General features: G+C 44.9%; 1 protein-coding gene across 3 annotated transcripts in view; it reads left to right on the top strand.

The window, feature by feature from the left end:
- BAZ2A (bromodomain adjacent to zinc finger domain 2A) overlaps positions 1-16,304 on the top strand; it is a 168,272-nt gene that overhangs the window by 125,776 nt on the left and 26,192 nt on the right. For all 3 annotated transcript variants that reach the window (XM_040341034.1, XM_040341033.1, XM_040341032.1), the window contains exons 21-26: positions 3,188-3,404; positions 9,629-9,784; positions 9,902-10,062; positions 11,631-11,908; positions 12,018-12,150; positions 14,696-14,842. In XM_040341034.1, the coding sequence (XP_040196968.1) occupies positions 3,188-3,404; positions 9,629-9,784; positions 9,902-10,062; positions 11,631-11,908; positions 12,018-12,150; positions 14,696-14,842 (1,092 nt within the window). The remainder of the gene's footprint in view (positions 1-3,187; positions 3,405-9,628; positions 9,785-9,901; positions 10,063-11,630; positions 11,909-12,017; positions 12,151-14,695; positions 14,843-16,304) is intronic.

Raw genomic sequence — 16,304 nt, forward strand, 5'->3', positions numbered from 1 at the left:
CCTGCCTGTCGGCTCCTATGTGAGCCGATATCCAAAACGGCTCCTCTCCTGCCACTATTCCGTGTGGTAGTATAGTCAGTTGCTCACAATTACTGCCAGCCCCTCTGTTATAACAAGATATAATGCACAGTGTCTGTGTTTTTTATAAAATTCTGCAGCTAAATACATTATTCCACGTTGGCGATGTGCTGTCAGATGACCGCCTGGCTGACAGAGGGGGATCTCGGCTCTTCCTTCTGTAGTCATTAGATCTGGGAAAAAAGAGCAGCGGGCAGTTACGTGACTGCACATCGGCAATGTAAAAAAGAGGTATTTAGCAGCAGAGTTAAAACAAACAAACAAAAAATACATACATTGTGTAGTACAGCTTGTTATAAAAGAGGGGCTGACAGTAACTGTAAGCACTGACTAAAACACTTTAAAGGGGAGTTCCACCCACAATTTCACTTTTTAAATATAAATACCCCTGTAATACACAAGCTTAATGTAGTCTAGTAAAGTTAGTCTGTAAACTAAGGTCAGTTTTGTTAGATTGTTAGAGCATTTAGTTAGTTTATAATATAGAAATAGACCGTGGCCATCTTAAGTGTGGGCATCATGAAGCCAGACTGTATGACTTCCTGGATTTCAGCCTTGCAGATCTCGCTCGTGCTGCACAAGCTATGTAATAGGTTTCAGTCAGGTTTATTTGCAAGGACTACTGGGATACATGATGCCTATCCCAGAAACCCTTGCGAATAGCCTTGTGACTTTATAGCCTAGGCTAATAAGGAGGAGGAAGTAATGGACTACAAAATAAAGGTATTTACAAGCAACAAAACAAATAAAAATTGTCCATTCTGAACACTGAGATTAGGGCATGCAGCACAGACAAACATAAAAAAATGGGTGGAACTCCACTTTAATTTTGGTGAACATAACTCCTCGGTTCCCACTTTTAAATTACATAGGAGAAAGCTAGGTAGGATTTTTCAGTAAGTAAAAAGCAAGCAAGTTTTGCTATGTGAAAGGGAACATGTAGATTTTAAACTCCATCAAAAGACCTTGAGCATCTCTAGGTCAGCATTCCATAAAATAGCTGTTATCTATATGTTGGCTAAAGATGTACGGCTGAAAATACTGATATGGGGTTGTCATGGGTTATACTGTTGAAGTTACCCCAAGAGATCAATCATATTGTGGTACAGATGGGTTTCTGCGTATTGGAGTGGGATTTCCACCTGACCTTCTAAAAGTGTACATAGCGGTTATGCCCAAAGAGGTCAGTAACAGCCAACTTTACTGGCGCCATCACTTGATCTCTCTTTGAATGTTAATCTAAAAAGTTTGACTAGAATATTAGCTACCCAATTGTTGCCATATATCCAGTAACATGTTCATCCTGATCAACAGTGATGAGCTCAGACGTCTTCTGACATGAGTCTGAATAAAGTTTCAACGTATGTGGATGATTTTTTTTTTTTTTTTGTGTTACTGCAACAAACCACTCCATTCTGGTTCTTCTTTCAGAACTAGATTTATGAATGAATATAGCTTTCACTGATGGTTAACAGCAATTACCCCCAAAAGGTCATGTTTTCAGGCTTTCCATTATTTTGCACAGGTAATTTAATCATTTTCACTGCCGTAGTAATTTCCACAGCCGTTTCATTTGAGGGGAAACCTGAAAACATGACCTGTTGGGGGTACTTGAGGACTGGTGTTAAGAAACATTAAAAACGGCAAGCTTTCATTAATCCAGTTCCTGTAAACCAAACCGCTCTCCTCACACATCAGAAATGTAGGAACTAACATTTCTGCAAGTTTGGCGTGTTTTTGAACGCCATTTTAGTCCTTTTAGCTAGAACCATGAAACCCTTACCCACACGGCTGTTATATTGGGACAGAGCAGCGGTGTCAATGCAGCCACTGTCTCAATAGACATCAGTGTGACTGCCTGCACAGGGATACACGGAACACCTGTGCGGGTAAACGCAGCCCTACACAGGCATATGATATAGCTCCATTTGGCTCTGTGAAGAAGCTTCTTTATGGTCTGTTTCAGCTGTCTGCTGGGGGGCTACCTCTGACCTATGTGCTTTAGAGTCCTTTCCTACTAAATCATACAGACACTCTTGGCATCTTTGGTTTAGATCAGGATCCTTCTGCATATGTTATAGATGTAGACTCTCTGAAGGAAGAATCATTCAGACCAATTTCAGTCTGCATCTATTGCGCCTACTGAGAGAATCTTTCTCCTTATCGTGGCAGTCAGATTTACCCTTTAAATGAATGTCATCCACCGCTCCTGCTTGTGATCACCTCGTAACCTTGTATTTTGCTGAACCATGTGGAAAATTGGCTGCAAGTTCTCGTCTGTCTGCTAAAAGCTTGCTGGTTTTGCTGACGCACAGCTCCCCTGTCAGTACTCATGTTGGGGCACTCTTGATATGGTGTTGAACCCTGGACTTTTTGTATCACAAGCATTTATTCTGGGTCCTTCTGGCAGCTCTTTTTAAACTGCATGAAGTCCCAAATTTTTAATTTTTTTTTGTTTCACTTTTTTGTTTTTGGACTGCACAATATGCTCGATCTGGGGGCAGCAAGTAGAAGTCAGGACCTAATCAGATTATATAAATAGCCACTTAGTGCCAGGAAACCGGCAAACATAATTTCTCTTTATTGCTTATAGGCTACACAGCTTTTCTTTTTTGCCATGGTAGTAACAATTTACTATCCATTCAAAGCTTGCGTTCTGTACTTTTCTGCTTAGTGTGATTGACATTCAGGAATATTGATAGTTTTCATTGCAGAAATGTGTTACAGTAACCATCAGAACTTGTCTTTTAATATATCTGGACTAAGAATGGTCATTGCTGATTGGTTGCTACTAGTGGTCATTTCACTTTGCCATATTTAATATGTCTTAATTATTTGGGGTAGTGCTTTAAACACGTTTTGTCTACAGCCTGCTAAATTTTTTAATGTGTTTTTTATTGATGCCACAAGGATAGTAATGGCTTGGGCCAAGCTGAAAATAAGTCATGGTAAATAACAAATGTATTATAGCTTGTTGAACTGAGCCTTTTGGTTTCTTTTTACATTGTCTTGATGTTGCAATGTTTCTAAGAACTGCAGCCCACTGAATATTAAGGTAGTTGCATATCCATTAACCATATAAATGTAACAAATTGTTTATGTTCTACAGGCCAGTGAACTGACAGAAGAACAGCCTGCTGGTGTTGGCACTTCTCTGCCATCTGTTTCTGCACTTTGTCATTTATGTAACAAGCCTTTAAGAAATGGTGTGGCAAGTTTACACAGCTCAGCACAAGAGAGATGTGGAGGAAGGCCATCCAGAAAGCTCTTCTCAGTCATAGAGCAGAAGTACTACAATCAGCTCATACAAAGGCCCATTCCAGAGGGTAAGTTTACCTCGAATCACCTGTTTCATACCTTTAACTCTTCACAGGATGTATATGTGAAGATCCTTATGCCAACGGCTGGCCGTCATATGACATCCTCTGCTTTGTAGGGGTATATCTGAATGATGGGTGCAGCTACAGGCATCATTCAGCTATCGGCCTTTTCAGCCGGCGATTTCCTACACCATAAGAATGATCATACCGGCTGGTCAGCCGATTGATCGTTTTTACGGGCGGCGAGAGGAGACATATGAAAACGGTCCTTAATATGACTGCATATGAAAACGGTCCTTAAACCACACGTGAGGTGTCCCTGCGAATGTTGGAGCGAGAGCAATAATTCTATCCCTAGACCTCTGTAATGCAAAACATGTAACCAGTAAAACATTTTTAAAGCGTTGCCTATGGGGATTTATAACCACTTGACCACCAGGCCTATTCTGGCACTTCTCTCCTTCATGTGAAAATCACAATTTTTTTGCTAGAAAATTAATCAGAACCCCCAAACATTATATATTTTTTTTTAGCAGACATCCTAGGGAATAAAATGGCAGTCATTGCAATACTTTTTGTCACACCGTATTTGCGCTGCGGTCTTACTAGCGCACTTTTTTTGGATAAAAATCACTTTTTTTAATTAAAAAATAAGACAATACATTTTGCCCAATTTTTTTATATATTGTGAAAGATAATGTTGCGCCGAGTAAAATGATACCCAACATGTCACGCTTAAAAATTGCGCCCGCTCGTGGCATGGCGTCAAACTTTTACCCTTAAAAATCTCGATAGGCGACGTTTAAAAAATTCTACAGGTTGCATTTTTTGAGTTGCAGAGTAGGTCTAGGGCTAGAATTATTGCTCTCACTCTAACGATCGCGGCGATACCTCACTTGTGTGGTTTGAATACCGTTTTCATATGCGGGCGCTACTCGCGTATGCGTTTGCTTCTGCGCGCGAGCTCGTCGGGATGGGTCGCTTTAAAAAAAAATGTTTTTGTTTTCTTATTTATTTTTATTTAGTTTTAGAATTTTTTACACTGAAATAAAAAAAAAAAGATCACTTTTATTCCTATTACAAGGAATGTAAACATCCCTTGTAATAGAAAAAAGCATGACAGGTCCTCTTAAATATGAGATCTGGGGTCAAAAAGACCTCAGATCTCATATTTAGACTTAAATGCAAAAAAAAAAAAAAAAAATGTCATTTTTTTCAAATGACAAAAAAAAAAATGTTTCTTTAAGAGGCTGGGCGGGACTGACGTTTTGACGTCACTTCCGCCCAGCAGAGCTATGAGGACGGGTGAAGGAGATTTCTCCTTCAGTCCAGTCCCTGCTCAGCTGCCGGACACATCCGATCCCCTCCGCCGCTACCGACGGCTCCGGTAAGCGGCGGAGGGTGCGGGAGAGCGGCGGGAGGGGGGGGCCCCTCTCCCGCCACCGATAACGGCGATCTCGCGGCGAATCCGCCGCGGAGACCGCCGTTATCGTGTACACCACCGCCCCCTGAAAAGATGAATATCTCGGTTGTGGCAGCAGCTGCTGCCGTTATCGAGATATTCAACTTTAAATACAGGACGTCTTTTTGACATGGGGCGGTGGTCAAGTGGTTAAGTACCGAAGTTTGTCGCCATTCCCCGAGCGTGTGCAATTTTGAAGCGTGACATGTTTGCTATTTTTGCTATCTATCTACTGTCCCCCCCCCCCCCTTTAAAAACTTGTTTGAAAAATTGCTGCGCAAATACAGCGTGACATAAAAAGTTGCAATGACCGCCATTGTATTCTCTAGGGCAGGGGTGGGCAATTATTTTTTCGATGGGGCCACATGAGAAACTAAAAATATTTTGGAGGGCCGGGCCAAAAGGCTAAACTCAATACTGCATAAAACCAATTGTATTTCTTTATAAAAAGCAGTAAATATCATTGTTGGACAACTGGTACGAGTACTTGTTATAGTTAGCCAGGGCCGGAGTGGGACTCATTTTCAGCCCTGGAGTTTAATGCCTTAGACCAGCCCACTTTTGTTCACGACATTACGTTTAGGAGTGCGTTACGTACAGAGTGCGTGGTTCAGGAGTGCATTACGTACAGAGTGCGTGGTTCAGGAGTGCGTTACGTACAGAGTGCGTGGTTCAGGAGTGCGTTACGTACAGAGTGCGTGGTTCAGGAGTGCGTTACGTACAGAGTGCGTGGTTCAGGAGTGCGTTACGTACAGAGTGCGTGGTTCAGGAGTGCGTTACGTACAGAGTGCGTGGTTCAGGAGTGCGTTACGTACAGAGTGCGTGGTTCAGGAGTGCGTTACGTACAGAGTGCGTGGTTCAGGAGTGCGTTACGTACAGAGTGCGTGGTTCAGGAGTGCGTTATGTACAGAGTGCGTGGTTCAGGAGTGCGTTACGTACAGAGTGCGTGGTTCAGGAGTGCGTTACGTACAGAGTGCGTTGTTCAGGATTGCCTTACATGCAGAGTGAAGGGTTCAGGTTTGCTTATGTACAGCATGGAGGTGTGCATAAATCACAGGCCAGTTTATAACTTCCCTGTACCAAGCTCTGTCCCCAAATTTCTGACCCCCCCCCCCCACAGTGCAGAGCGCCCCTCTCTCTCTTTTCCCAACCTTTCTCCTCCTCCCTGTCTAGTGCACAGCAGAAGAGAAGGACTGTACCTTACCTTACCCCATGTCAGGCTGCCGGCGCAGGCTTCGGGAGATGCTGGAGTGTGCATACCCCGTCCAGGGGCGTTGCTAGGTGGCAATGTCCTACATACACTGACACATCAGGAGGCTTAGCAGCCGAGGAGGAGAGAAGGAGAGGAGAGCCGCTGAGCAGGGAGCAGGGATTTGGCGTGGCGAGAGTGAGAGAGGGGGGGTCAGAGTGAGAGAGGGGGGGTCAGAGTGAGAGAGGGGGGGTCAGAGTGAGAGAGGGGGGGTCAGAGTGAGAGAGGGGGGGTCAGAGTGAGAGAGGGGGGGTCAGAGTGAGAGAGGGGGGGTCAGAGTGAGAGGTCATAGTAAGAGAGGGAGGTCATAGTAAGAGAGGGAGGTCATAGTAAGAGAGGGAGGTCATAGTAAGAGAGGGAGGTCATAGTAAGAGAGGGAGGTCATAGTAAGAGAGGGAGGTCATAGTAAGAGAGGGAGGTCATAGTAAGAGAGGGGGGGTGAGAGTGAGAGAGGGGGGGTGAGAGTGAGAGAGGGGGGGTGAGAGAAAGAGAGGGGGGTCATAGTAAGAGAGGGGGGGTCATAGTAAGAGAGGGGGGGTCATAGTAAGAGAGGGGGGGTCATAGTAAGAGGGGGGTGAGAGTGAGAGAGGGGGGGGTGAGAGTGAGAGAGGGGGGGGGTGAGAGTGAGAGAGGGGGGGGTGAGAGTGAGAGAGGGGGGGGGTGAGAGTGAGAGAGGGGGGGGGTGAGAGTGAGAGGGGGGGGTGAGAGTGAGAGAGGGGGGGGTGAGAGGGAGGTCAGAGTAAGAGAGGGAGGTCAGAGTAAGAGAGCGGGAGGTCAGAGTGAGAGAGCGGGGGTGAGAGTGAGAGAGCGGGGGTGAGAGTGAGAGAGCGGGGGTGAGAGTGAGAGAGGGGGGGTGAGAGTGAGAGAGGGGGGGTGAGAGTGAGAGAGGGGGGGTGAGAGTGAGAGAGGGGGGGTGAGAGTGAGAGAGGGGGGGTGAGAGTGAGAGAGGGGGGGTGAGAGTGAGAGGGGGGGTCAGACTGAGAGGGGGGGTCAGAGTGAGAGAGGGAGGGTCAGAGTGAGAGTCAAAGAGAAAGGGGGGGTCACAGGCAGAGAGAGGGAGCAGGGTCTGGTCGGTGAACATGCTCACTGGTTCAATTCAGCAGTCAGTGTGGATGTTTGTTTTTAATCTTCCCGCCCACCTCCCCTTCTTCACCGACGAGCACACAGGAGGGACGGGACTCAGGAGAAGTGAAACACTCACACTGAAGCTCAAGCTGTTTGGGACTTGGGAGATTGGATGGAGCACACATGAGGGGCGGGACTTGGGAGAACGGAGAGTGATTGGTGGACACTGGACAGTGAGTACACATAGCAGAGCGCCCTGCTGGAGGGGGGGCCGGGTGATTTCTGAAGACATATAGAGCAGAGAGCTGCACGAGGGGGGGCTTTTCTTGTTCTGCACCACGGTCCCTGCTCGGCACTCGGGGCTCGTAATAGAACACTACATGTCTGAGCGAACCCCTAACGACGCACCTGACCCCGCCCCTCCTTCTCTGACGCCCGCATTAAGCGGCCGGTGATTGGCCAGACCGGGTGCATGGCATACCAGAGGCGGAGCCTTCGCCTCTGGTATCACATGCACCCGGTCTGGCCAATCACCGGCCGTTTAATGCGGGCGTCAGTCGCTCCCTCCCCCTGGCCAAGTACGTGTACGCCCCATGTATGTAGCGTAAGTGCAACGCTACAGGCCGCCGCGCCGGGGGCTAAATTTATAAGGGAGCCGGAAGCCGGCCCGCAACCCGACCAGCCGGCGCCAGCTACTACATTGCCGTAACTAGCGCTCCGCCCGGGGGCCGGATTAAAAGGTCCGCCGGGCCGTATACGGCCCGCGGGCCGTAATTTGCCCAGGTCTGCTCTAGGGTCTCTGCTACAAAAAAACATATGTTTAGGGGTTCTATATACCACCTAAGGATTAATCGGGCCTAAAGTGATTCAGACCCTGACACTTTTCTCATTCGAACCCTGCAAGTGCAGCAGCTGATCATTTAATTAAGAAGTCACCGTTGTTCACATTCACTTTGCACATGGACACAAACTGATATTTATTCAGAATAACAAAAGGTAGGAATCTGCAACAAAGTGTTAAGTCCCTGCAATGTACATAGATCATCCAGGGGAGAGAGAAAGTGTGTGTGTGTGTGTCCCCTCATCAAAAGTGGACTTATTCCTTTAAAAGTAGGCTCGTTCATCCATATGTAGGATAAAGGAAACAGACTTTGGGTAAACTGCAGTTAAGCTTTCCTGTCTGTCAGAATTCGTAGGCCCCATTATTTCAAGTGAGCAGCTAACTTCCAACTCCACCATCTGAAGCAGTGAGAGGAAATTCCTAGACTTTCATCTATGAATGAAGACAGCGGAACTTCAAATGACATGTTTGTATTTTAACCACTTCCCGACCGCCGCATGTAGATATACGTCGGCAGAATGGCACGGACAGGCACATCAACGTACCTAGACGTGGGTCGGGGGTCCGATCGGGACTCCCCCCCCCCCCCGCTACATGCGGCAGACAGATCCCCTCGGGGAGCGATCCGGGACGACGGCGCGGCTATTCGTTTATAGCCGCTCCGGAGCTGAACGGGGAGAGCCGTATGTAAACACGGCTTCCCCGTGCTTCACTGTGGCGGCGCATCAATCGTGTCATCCCCTTTATAGGGGAGACACAATCGATGACGTCAGTCCTACAGCCACACCCCCCTACTGTTGTAAACACACACTAGGTGAAGCCTAGCACGTTCAGCGCCCCCTTGTGGTTAACTCCCAAACTGCAACTGTCATTTTCACAATAAAGAATGCAATTTAAATGCATTTTTTGCTGTGAAAATGACAGTGGTCCCAAAAATGTGTCAAAATTGTCCGAAGTGTCCGCCATAATGTCGCAGTCACGAAAAAAATCACTGATCGCCGCCATTAGTAGTAAAAAAAAAATAATTAATAAAAATGCAATAAAACTATCCCCTATTTTGTAAACGCTATACATTTTGCGCAAACCAATGGATAAACGCTTATTGCGATTTTTTATTTTTTTTTACCAAAAATAGGTAGACGAATACGTATCGGCCTAAACTGAGGAAAACATTTTTTTTAGATATGTTTTTGGGGGATATTTATTATAGCAAAAAGTAAAAAATATTGCATTTTTTTCAAAATTATCGCTCTATTTTTGTTTATAGCGCAAAAAATAAAAACCGCATAGGTGATCAAATACCAACAAAAGAAAGCTATTTGTGGGGAAAAAAGGACGCCAATTTTGTTTGGGAGCCACGTCGCACGACCGCGCAATTGTCTGTTAAAGCGACGCAGTGCCGAATTGTAAAAACCCCTTGGGTCATTTAGCTGCATATTGGTCCGGTCCTTAAGTGGTTAAATGTATAGGGGCTTTTATTGGCCTCCTATACGTTTCAATAATTATAGGCGGTTTGGGGGTAATTTTTATATATCTATTTTTCCTGACAATTATGTTCTGTTATTGTTTTTGTACATCAAAAATTGATTTGCATTTTTAATTTCCACATATAGACAAGCAACAGACATGGTGGTGGATAAAAGACCCAGCTATGCTAGAGGCCTTAATAAAAGCTCTCCACCCACGTGGCATGCGGGAAAAGTCTTTGCACAAGTACCTCACAAAGCATCTTGGGCACCTCAAGGAGATGTGTGCCCGGGTAGCTTCTGGTAAGAGTTTTAATATGAAATATTGATAAATGCAAAGAGCTGGAAAGGTTTAGAAACGCTTAATATTGTTGCATTATGTAATTTTATTGTTAAACTATATATTTGTCTATCTTTTAGATCCCATCTTTGAGTTCAAACCTGCAGAAGGTCACCCTGTAAGTCAGGAAACATTAGACAAATGGTCCGTAGAACAGAGGTCATTCCAGGTGGATCTATCTGCCCTCCAGTGGGTAGAAGATTTGGAGCGAAGAGTCCTAGCATCAGATCTTCAGCTAAGGGTTAGTTGCAGCTATCATTACCTTTTTCTTTAAAGGGATTGTAAAGGTACAATTTTTTTTTTTTTTTTTTTCCCTAAATAGCTTCCTTTTCCCTTAGTGCAGTCCTCTTTCACTTATCTCATCCTTTGATTTTTGTTTTTAAATGTCCTTTTTTCTTCTGAGAAATCCTCACTTCCTGTTTTTCTGTCTGTAACTCCACACAGTAATGCAAGGCTTTCTCCCTGGTGTGGAGTGTCGTGCTCGCCCCTCCCTTGGACTACAGGAGAGTCAGGACGCTCTCTATGTTGCAGATGATGAAAGGAGCGTCCTGACTCTCCTGCTCGCCCCCTCAAGGGAGGGGGCGAGCGCGACTCTACATCAGGGAGAAGCCTCACATTACAGAACAGGAAGTAAGGATTTCTCAGAAGAAATTGAGGGACGAGGTAAGTAAAGGAGGACTGAACTAAGGTAAAGGAAGCCATTTAGGGGGGGAAAAATTGTACCTTTTACAACCCCTTTAAGCAAGTTGCATTATAACTGGCTGCAAAATATTACCATTTCTGTTTGTGATATTTAATTATTTTCTGTTGGCTCCGTACAAACATTGCTAATTGTTATGTTTCGCTCTCTTTAGTGCAAGGTGGCTTTGAGTATGATGGGGGGGGGGGGGGGGAGTGGGAGGTATTGATTATTCACTTCTCCCTCACCCCCATTCCTCTGTTGTGAGGTTTCCTTGTTAATACCTAGGCTTTCATAGACTGTTTTTGTTTTTTTACTGACTGAATGGAAAATAAAAATGGTTTCCTCCCTCCGTACAGGCCTTCTTTTACTGTTTTACAGAGTGACAAGTTTTTGCATACTGCCATTTAGCCCATAGTGGAGAAACCATTTTTCTTAGCCTTCAACTACCTATTTTACCCTTGAGGTAATGCTTTCTCTCAAAGTCCAACCTAATATAGGCAAAGTATATATTTCAGAGGTGCTGTGTCACCCAATAAATTGAAAGAGACCTTACAACTGTAAGGCCCCTTTCACACAGGGCAGATGCTATTTTGATCAGCGGGGGGGCTCTGTCTGCTCTTCCCCTGCTGAGAAGAACAGAGTAGGTGGGTGTCGGGTCAGTGTCTGCTCAGTTTCTGCAGAGCAGACACTTGACAGAGCCCGCTCTACTCTATGGGTGGCCAAGTTTAAACGGATTTTGCCATCTGTTTACACATGAGTGCTCTTCAATCTGATCCTACATGGAGGACGAGGGTTCTCCTTCTGTTTGTTTTTTAGTAGACTGGATCAGATCAGAGGTAGACGGGTGTAAACATCAATAAAGCTGGACTAAACTGTTCTTTACAGCCAAGGAAGCTGTCATGTAAGCCTCTGATCTGCAATTTCCAAGGTGCTGCACATGTGATCAGCTATGACACCAGCCATTTGATAGTTTGGTTTAGAGAGAAAATAAGCACACTAGTAACTGTAACAGGTGTCATTCAAGGCATGTCTGAAACCATTAAATAATTGGGTTTAGTTTCGCTTTAAGGCTTCACCTTTTTAATCTCATTTACATTTTGGAAAACAAAATATTCTGTTATTTTTAGGGCTGGTCTCCGCCAAGTTTAGACTCAATCCGAAGTGACCTGAAGTATTTTGAGCACAAGGTGGATGCATCAGATGATATCTTGGCCAAAGTGAAGAGAGAAGAGGTGTGGTTTCACAGGGATCAAGACAATCCATTGGACTTGGCTGTGCTAAGGCTTTTAGATATGGAACAGAATGTGGAAAGGAGATACCTGAAGGAACCACTGTGGATACTGAGTGAGGTGCAGCATGAGAAGATCGTTACTACTGACCCGGAGACTATGATAACCACTGAGAAGTAAGGACATGATCACTTAACTCCTAATTTTACACTTTACCTTTTAGGTTTTGTGTAAAATATATGTGAGCAGAAACTAATACAATTTTTTTTATTTATTTTTTTAAAGTCAGTACAGCTATACATCTCGCTTGCGTTTGTGGAGGCAGACAGTGGAGCGGTGCAGAAGTTCTGCTCAGCTATATCTGTGCCTACAGCAGCTGGAGAAGTCCCTGGCATGGGAGCGGTCAGTTAGTATAGTGGTAAGTACTTTGTTAGTCCAGTAGAACTGGAACTATGGAGTCAGTTCACTCAGAGTTAAAAAAAACGGAGAATAAAATGTGGTAAAATAGCGCTTGCGGTAAATCGGTTTTGAAAGTGCAATTCACTAAGAATTTTGCGGTTTTAAATGACGAATGCGGTATTTTTTCATGCAGTAACTTACCGCATTGAGCTGGTTGCTCAGAAGTGAGCTAGGAACCTGGTTGTTGCATTTTTTAACAATGAATGACTCAGCTGTCAGCGGGTATGGATTTTAACGGGGACTTCTTTCCCAAAATAAAAAATGGCGTGGGTTCCACCCCAAAATCCATACCAGGCCCTTAATAATAATAATAAATATTATTATTCAGGATTTATATAGCGCCAACAGTTTGCGCAGCACTTTACAAAATCAGGGAAGACAGTACAGTTACAATACAATTCAATACAGGAAGGATCAGAGGGTCCTGCTCATTAGAGCTTACAATCTAGAAGGGAGGGTTAAGTGGAACAAAGGGTAGTTGGCTTTGGGAGCTGATCAGATGGACACAATTAAAATAGTTGTTAGGTGTGGGTAGGATAGGCTTCTCTGAAGAGAAGGGTTTTCAGGGATCCTCTAAAAGCTAATGGAGAAAGAAATAGACGGACAGATTGGGGTAAGGAGTTCCATAGGCTTGGAGAGGCTCTGAAAACGTCCTGGAGATGAGCATGGGAGGAGGTGATGAGAGAGCAGGAGGTCTTGAGAAGAACGAAGAGAATGATTAGGTTGGTGCTTAGAGACTAGGTCAGTGATGTAGCTGGGGGCAGAGTTGTGGATGGCTTTGTAGGTGGTTGTTAGTATTTTAAATGTAATTTGTTGGGCGAGCAGAAGCCAGTGGAGGGATTGGCAGAGACAGAGCGGTTGGTAAGGTGGATGAGTCTGGCAGCAGCATTCATGATGGGCTGAAGGGGGGGGGGGGGGTTAGAGGATGCAGAGGTAAGCCAATGAGGCGGGAGTTGCAGTAATCGAGGCGAGAGGTGACCAGGGAGTGAATTAAGAGCTTTGTTGTGTCATTGATTAAAAAGGGGCGTATTTTGGAGATGTTGCGGAGGTTGAGGCGGCAACGTGGTTAAACGCGGGGCTTAATGGAGAGTTCAAAGTCCAGGACTACTCCTAGGACCTTGGCATGTGGGGATGGGCTTATGGTTGTGCCATCAATTTTGAAAGAGATCAGGGGAAGAGGCACGTGGGGGAGGAAAAATGATAAATTCCGTTTTGGATAGATTAAATTTGAGGAAGTGGTGTGACATCCAAACTGATATATCTGATAGTAAATTAGTGGTACGTGAGGAGAATGAATGGGTGAGTTGAGGGGCAGAGAAATAGATTTGAGTGTCGTCAGCGTAGAGATGGTATTGGAATCCGAGCATGCAGCCCGTCAGGTCAGGAAAGGGGGGCGGGGTGAGAAAATGCCCCCCTTCCTGAAATATAACAGACCACATGCACTTATCATTGGGGGAGAGAGGGGGTGCTTTTGGGCAAGGGGGCTCTGCCCCTACCCCAAAACACCTTGTAACCCTTGTTGATGGGGACAAGGACCTCTTCCATATAACCCTGGGCTGTATTTGTGGGGGTCTGCAGGGGGCTTATCGGAATATGGAAGCCCCCTTTGAGAATGAGGGGCCCCCAGATCCCGGCCCCTCTATGTAAATGACTATGGGGGCACATAGTACCCCTACCAATTTACCAAAAAAAGTTTAGAAGTGAAGATCATACACAAGTTTTTGAAAATGCCAGTGCAGGCAGACTGCGGGAGTGTTCGTGGTGAGCGGAGCTTTTTATTTTTTTTCTGGGTTCGGCGCTGGCGGCTACGTTGTGATTGACGATTGATCGACATTGGGGGCACATTGCTTTTTTATTAATACAGAAATTGTCAAAAACTCTTGTACTGTCTTTACTCACTTTTACACTTTCTGTATTAATAAAAAAGCAATGTGCCCCCAATGTAGATCAATCGTCAATCACAACGCAGCCGCCACCGCCGAACCCAGAAAAAAAATAAAAAGCTCCGCTCACCACGAACACTCCCGCAGTCTGTCTGCCTGCACTGGCATTTTCAAAAACTTTTGTACGGTCTTCACTTCTAAACTTTTTTTGGTGAATTGGTAGTGGTACTATACCCCATACTCTTTTTACATTGGGGAGGGGTCTGGGGGCAAGGAGCCCCCCATTTTTGTGTGTGTGTGTGTGTGTGTGTGTGTGTTTTTTTTTTTTTTTTTTTTGTCTTTTAGAACTGCCGGTGTTTGTTTTTATGCATGAAATGTTATTTCCCCAAAAAAACGCATTTGAAAAATTGCTGAGCAAATACCGTGCGAGACAAAAAGTTGCATTGACCGCCATTTTATTCTCTATGGTCTCTGCTAAAAGAAAAAAAAAAACATAAAATGTTTGTGGGTTCTGTGTAATTTTCTAGCAAGAAAAAAAAAAAAAATTTACATGTAGGAGAGAAATGTTAGAATCGGCCTTGTAGGCAAGTGGTTAACGTTAATTGTGTCTTCCACCATTAGACTTGCATATATTGTCGGAAGGGAGACAACGACGATTCTTTGTTGCTTTGTGACAGCTGTGATCGTGGCTGTCACACTTACTGTCATCGACCTCCAATGGCAGAAATTCCAGAAGGAGATTGGTTTTGTCCCAACTGTGTGGCTCAGGTATGTGCATTTTAAAAGGCTATATATTTAAAAGAATATGGCATTCTTTTAATTGTGTGGTAATCAAATGCCCTTAGCTCCTGGATTTAGTCTTTGCTGCACTCTTTGCAGTTTAATATGTGATATCAAAGCTTTTCATTCTAGTCCACCGAGGGACACAGTCTTAAACCTATTGCCCCACCTACAGGAGAATTGAACACTTGCAAACAAAAGAACTGGAGGTCAGCCCAGGATAACCCCTTCCACTAGCAGCATGCCTCCATTTTTTTTTTTTTTTTTTTTTTTTTTTTAACTAGTGTCCTAGGACGACGGGTGTGTTTTTTTTTGTTTTGTTTGTTTTTTATTGTTGGGACAAGCTTTTATTTTTATAGCACTTCTTTTTTTTTTTTTTTTTTTTCACTTCAATCAAGATTTGTCTCCACATCACTCTTTTAAATTGAAGCTTTCCAGTGTTGTCCTCCCCACTCTGGCCTTAAAAATACTGTATCTGGACTGCATTTGGGAGGTGGAGATAACACTGAGGTGACCTTTATGCACCACTCCCACGTTGGGCACTCTTTAGACTCTCTTCCAGTAAAATTAAAGGGGTGGTTCCCCCTTAAAAACAACTTTTTTTTTATTCCACTGGCCCCCCACATTACAATCGAATTAAGGCTATTATTTTTTTTTTGCTGCTGTACATACCTTGATACAGCATCTTCACCCGTGCATCCGGGTTGCGAGTCCCGCGGGAGTGGGCGTTCCTCACATGTGTTTGATTGACGTTTTTCGGAAAAACGAGCTCCCCCCTGTCGCGTAAGCCGCGTCACGGTTGGCGAAAGGAGCCGAACGGCGAGTCGGCGCTATACTGCGCATGCGCATCGCCGTTCGGCTCCTTTCGCCAATCGTGACGAGGCTTACGCGACGGGGGGAGAGCTCGTTTTTGGGAAAAACGTCAATCAAACACATGTGAGGAACGCCCACTCCCGCGGGACTCGCAACCCGGATGCACGGGTGAAGATGCTGTATCAAGGTATGTACAGCAGCAAAAAAAAAATAGCCTTAATTCGATTGTAATGTGGGGGGCCAGTGGAATAAAAAAAAGTTGTTTTTAAGGGGGAACCACCGCTTTAAGTGCCAACATCAGCAGGGAAAGGTATCCTCAAATAACCTTGCTTCTGTGGCTAGGGTTATCGGTTCTTCTGTATACTTCGCTTTGGGGTACATTCACACCAGCCTCTGCATTGCAATGCATCATTTGGTGTGTGTTGAGGGGAAGGTAGTGTTGATCCTGACACATCACACTGTTCGCTTTTATTAAAAAAATTTCAACTAGCTTTATTGGTTTGTCACACGTTGCTCCAGGGGTGGCCGGTGAGCTATATGCTACAGGGCACACATATGACCGGTCTCTATGGCTTTGTCACAGTGTGCCGGGTCGACAGCCATGCCGTATCTACCTGCGGATGTTGGGTCTTTCTGG

Source organism: Rana temporaria, chromosome 2 (assembly GCF_905171775.1).
Source record: "Rana temporaria chromosome 2, aRanTem1.1, whole genome shotgun sequence".
NCBI lineage: Eukaryota > Metazoa > Chordata > Amphibia > Anura > Ranidae > Rana > Rana temporaria.